The 5,560-nt window shown below is 36.7% G+C and overlaps 1 protein-coding gene across 1 annotated transcript in view; it reads right to left on the bottom strand.

Annotated features, from left to right (window-relative positions):
• Nucleotides 1-3,983, bottom strand: part of CTR9 (CTR9 component of Paf1/RNA polymerase II complex) — a 20,591-nt gene extending 16,608 nt beyond the window's left edge. Inside the window, exons 1-6 of the mRNA XM_010168272.1 lie at nucleotides 3,957-3,983; nucleotides 3,462-3,560; nucleotides 2,640-2,879; nucleotides 2,081-2,198; nucleotides 1,357-1,446; nucleotides 1-60 (exon numbers count right to left, since the gene is read on the bottom strand). The exon at nucleotides 1-60 is cut by the window's left edge and continues 86 nt beyond it. Coding sequence (XP_010166574.1) covers nucleotides 1-60; nucleotides 1,357-1,446; nucleotides 2,081-2,198; nucleotides 2,640-2,879; nucleotides 3,462-3,560; nucleotides 3,957-3,983 — 634 coding nt within the window. The remainder of the gene's footprint in view (nucleotides 61-1,356; nucleotides 1,447-2,080; nucleotides 2,199-2,639; nucleotides 2,880-3,461; nucleotides 3,561-3,956) is intronic.
• Between the last annotated feature and the right edge of the window lie 1,577 nt (nucleotides 3,984-5,560).

Genomic DNA, 5,560 nt, shown 5'->3' on the forward strand with positions numbered 1-5,560 from the left:
GAGCTTTTTCCAACTTGTTCAATTTCACGAAGCAGTGGCCCATACCTAATCGAACCTCAGCTAGAGAACAAGATGACACCATTCAGAATCCCAAAGTTTAAACTTCATGACTTTTTAACATTCTAGATATCAATTAAAGTAAAAGCAGAATTTTAAATATTTCTTTAAAACCTCTAAGCCATCTAACAATTTGCTGTTTTTAAAGGCAGCCTCCCACACTTGGCAGCAAAACCAACAGATTAGTATGACTTTATTTCTTCATACACCCCAGAATATTGGTCTATATCTCCAAAAGACTCTGATACAAAACAAATTTAAAAAATCACTTTTATGCAAATAATAAAAAATAGAGAAAGGCATTAAAAAATTGCAGATGAAAGGGCTGGAAATTTCTTAGGCAGCGTAAGTTCACCTGAGACTAGTCAGTCTTCAGAAAACACAGACAAATTAACAAGTTAGCTAGACATTTCTCCTCAAATGATGAACTCATTCACTGCTAACAAAATGCCATTTATCACCCTCTAACTTCCATGATCATGTACAGATGAACTAACAAAGAGAATTCACATCATATTGCCCTTTCAGACTGCCTGTGAACTAAGAATAGAGACATTCATATGTAGTAATTTCAAATCCATATCTGTGTGAAAAAGAGGAGTGAATGAAAGATTTTTATTTAAATGTAGGGCTTGCATTTCTACATCCACTTTTGCAGCAACAATTCTTATGCTAACCCAGACTCGGAAAATAATAAATTTCCAGATAGGTTATGGCAAAGTATGCCACATCTCTCAAGAGACTTTAGAGTATTTGTTATCCTAATGCAAATACCCTGAACTAATATCTCTAAATCACATGCATCGCTTTTACAGCCATTACTGATAGCTTTCTCAGATTTTTCATTAAGAAAAACGTACAACACCAGGAAAACTCACATCATGCACTATAGGTAGACTTTTACTTTCCATGTCTTGTTTCATTATTAATGCTAATATATCATTTTCTTAACCCTTACTCCAAAAGCTATCAGAGAGGTTCTGCAAAAGTCTTCAACAGCTTCCACTCCCCCTCCATAAACTTTTAACTTCTCTTAAATTCAACTTCTCATTTTCTAATTGCTCTTTTAAAAGTAATCATTAGGAAAATACTTTTCATTTTTTTCTAAACACTATTTCCTTCTCTAACAATTAAGGAACACTTCAAGTCAACAAACACCTGAACTCCTCCACAATGAGGGCTGGGGTTTCTTTGGCAGATATAGACCACAAAAAAGGCCTTAGGTATTTGAATTAGGAAGACTTGAGTTAGTTTGCAAGCACAGCAAATACTTCCACTAGCAAATACTTTCTGTCTTACCTGGGCAACCTGGATTGGTACGCAGTGCTTTCTTGTAGTAGGCAAGGGCTCCTCTATAATCTTTCTTGTTGAAAGAAATGCATGCTTTACCTGTTATAACATACCAGTTATCAAAAAATCAGAAAATCAGAAATATAAACAAAGCAGTTTTAAATCAGGAGCTCATAAGTATTATTTGGCAAACTTGTGCTGTGCTGATTTTCAAAAGTTACAGTTGAAAACTATCAGAAAATTCACACAACTACAAATTTCTTATCTTTGATGATGTAAAGTATATTTAAAAAAACCAAACATGGAAACATATTAAATTTACATTTTCATGGTTTTCTGCAGAAACTTAATTCTTTCCTGGTCCAGAGGAAAGACACTTATGAACACGAGATTAATCAATGAACAACTTAAAATACGAGTGTTACAGCCCACTGACCCCTTCACCTTGGACAGAGTATACAGCTTCACTGGCATCATCAGGGATATATAAGTAGTTGGACTGGATGTATGCCCACAGGTCCCAGAGGATGCTAGCTAGCATTATACTTTATCCTAGCTCTTCAATATACATATACTTCCCAAGTGTAAAGTAACCTCTTCTGGTCAAAAGTGCACACTTCTTTATCACATTCTTTCTCTCTTCTCACATATACACCCTCTCTTAAGAACATAATTAATTCCAAAACTCAACTGGAGAGACTAGGTTTTTACACAAATACCTATAAACTCATACCAAGAAGGGCAGGAATATTATTTGGAGACTGGTTGAGCACAAAGTGGAATTGTGCATCAGCTTGGTCCATCTTATCACCTTCAAGCAGACAAAAGCAGGCTCTTCCCAACAAGTGATTCTAGATAAGAAAAAAAATTAGCGATACATTTATCCTTGTAAATATGAGGATTAGACTACGTGAAAGATTAACTAGCTATGCTATAATGCTTTCTGTCATTCATGTATTTCTCTTACATCAGAAAGAAAAATAAAACAACAAGGGTCTTTACCACCAATTTCTGAAGTTCACATATTATCAAGCAAGAGAGTAACAACCAATCCTTCCTTCCCAAGTCCCAAAAGCTGACTGACATAATTCTAACAGATGTCCCAAGCTAGAGATAATTAATTATTCCTGGTGGTACTGCACACATTTCAGATACTTACAAGTTTTGCTTACATGTACTACACTAATAGACTTTAAAGCTTGAGTGAATCCCTTTAGTGAATCAATACTTTTTTTCTTTACAGTCACTAAACAATATACAAATATGAATTTTTAAACAGATTTGGGCTTTACCTGATCATACATGATAATTTTATCAGCCATAGTATACAACAAGGTAGCTTGTGTAATGAGCTCCTTCTTGTTATCTTTGTTCTTCTCCTTTCGAGCCTGCTGCACATAGTATGCAGCCAAAGTATCCAGACACGTCATCTGATCTTTTTCATGGTCTCTATAGTCCAAGTTGCCATCTATACGTGCAGCTTCCAACAGCTTCACAAAGTCTTCTGTTTTCCCTTGTTTGTAGTATTCCAGCTATAAAACATACAGTTTTAACAGAGAATACTTCCCCAGTGAGTAAGTAACATATCAACTTGATACTTTAGATGTCACACAGATCCTTTTTCCAGAATGTAGGGAGAAATCGGACATAAATGTAGGGAGAAGCAGACAAAGGCATTCTGATACCACCAAATATTTTTCTGTCATCATCCTAACTTAGTACTTTTACACTAAAACACAAATCTCTCTTCTTTGACTTTTTGCACATTTCACCATACTTTCAGTAGAGATACTGCCCCATTTTTTTTTTAATGAAGTGCATAATCAAAGGAGGCACAAACCAGGAAAACTATGGATTGAGGAAAAAAACCAAAACTTAGAAAGCAGGGCTCAAGCAGCACTGTTTCATGAAAAAAGATGAAATTAAAATCTTAATATGCATATGTCAGATCAGAAATATCTGGCCTAGAATCAGTGACTGAATAACCTCACTAAGTTCTTGTGCAAAATTCAACTATCGTAGAAGTCATAAAGGTCATAAAAGTAAGGAAGTGGAAGTTATTATTTGACTATCTGAATATAACACTTAAATATACAAATTGTATATATACTAACCGCTAAGGCAATCCATATGTGCAGCTGAGTGTGTTCCTGTTTCAGTATACTTATAACTTCATCACCCTCAGGTAACTGATCGAAGTCAAGCTCAATAACCTAGAACCAAACAATACAGATTTTCTTTTCACAAAGCATTAAGAATGTTATCTATCATTGAGCTCAAAGGAAGCTGGACATTTCAGAGCACAAAACAAAATAATTATTTGTGTTTAAATAAGGTTATGGACAAAGAAGTGAAAATGTACTGTATTCTGTACAGGACAAAAGTGATGGCCTCTCACAAATATCAAAGAAAAGACAGCTCAGTGTTTGGGATACTAGTCAGGGAGAATAAACAGAGATCTAACTCAACTTTTTTTCACTATAGACTTCAGGCTCAGAAATTTCACAGTTCAGCTAATAACCAATTTGACAGCACACTGTTGAATTTCTAAAACATTTCTAAAATCTTCCAAGTAATCAAGTGTCAGAGAATCAATATCTAAGACTTACCTCAGAGCCCTGAAATTTTATAGTCATCTTTATGCCCAGGAAAAATAAGAGAATATTGAAGTGGCAAACATTATAAAGAATGGACTAAATTTCTGCATATTAACAACCATAGTCATCATGAGCATCAACAACTTTTTATCACACAAGCATTATTTTGCAAGCATTATCTTCCCATGTTTATCTACTCTTCTGATACAGAATATGAGGAAAAAGGAACAGATATTCCCAAGGTGGGATGCTTGGGAACACAATTTAACTGCCTGTTACTTCACTTGCTACTCAGTCACGCTGCTTTTAATATTAGTCATCTATGTTACAATTTAATTTTACAGCAAGGAAGAGGTGCAGTTGTTGTACCCAGGCTTACATTCTGATTACCAACGCAGAGACACTTTCTCTGAAGACTGGATTAGACCAATCCAGTTAAAAAAGGCTTATAGTTTTGACTATGCAAAACTTGAGAGTACCAGCAAAAATATTTCTGCTACTATTGAGTTTGTCTTGCACAGTACCTCCTGTTTGACAGATAACAGCATTTATAAGTTTGGGCAACCCTCAGCTACAAAATAAATTAGTTATGAGAAATAGATATTACCAACATAGCAAATAAATACAGAGGTAAAAATGGGCAATTAAAAAAAAAAGGTATTTTATAGCAATCTTTAATAATTAATTCAGAACTTCAGGATCCAAGTAGTCCTAGTCATAACTTGAACAGCAGCACCAAGATCAACTACTCATGTTGACACCTCAGACAGAAATTTCTGTCACTGAGAAAAAAGCCCTCCAACGTGTAACCTACAGAGAGCAAAGTACCTTTGTGAGACTGGAAAACTCAATGGCAGTTGTATGGAAATTTGTTAAGAGTATGGATACACGTGTCCACAAAACACATTCCTCAACATATAAGCAGTATGTTTCAACACCTTACTTAGCTATAGTATTAATTTAATATCTGCTACAGAATGATTTAACTTCAAACTTTATAATAACCTGTAAATTTCCAAATGCTCATCTTCAATCTTTTCAACCTTGGCTTGTGACAGTCTACCTTGTTAACAGAGAAGTTACATACAATTCTAAACCCAAACTGAAATAACTTCACAGAGTGGACCAACTGCCCTACCTATGTCTATATGCTGATTTAGGCACAAGCATGCTGCTTACAAATCAGTGGAGTCAGAAAAATCAGCGTCTAATGAACTAAGGCGAGAACTTATCTGGACAAGGCCACCGCACACTAGTACAAACTAAACATCAGGTACTGTTCCCAGCAGAGTCTTCACTCCTGAGGGCTGTGTGTGCCTGAAGCATACACTGAGGAAGCAGCAGCTGCCCTTTCTTCACAGGGGTGCGGTACCGAAGGACGCGGGACAGGCTGCCCGACTGCTCCCAGCGCCTCTCCTTCAGCAGCAAGCCACCGGGCAAGGGCAGGGAGGCTGCGGCTGGCACGGGGCAGACACCGGTCACCGAGGGGCACCGGCAAAGGCAGGCTTGGGCTTCTTTCCGCAAAACGATAAACTTGTGACCTCAGCAACTTGTTCTGCTCAGGGAAAGGAGCGACGCTCCCCTCCAGCCCGGGACAACACTGTGAGAAGAAGCGA

This window comes from Antrostomus carolinensis, unplaced genomic scaffold, assembly GCF_000700745.2.
Source record: "Antrostomus carolinensis isolate BGI_N321 unplaced genomic scaffold, ASM70074v2 scaffold38865, whole genome shotgun sequence".
In the NCBI taxonomy this organism is placed as follows: Eukaryota; Metazoa; Chordata; class Aves; order Caprimulgiformes; family Caprimulgidae; genus Antrostomus; species Antrostomus carolinensis.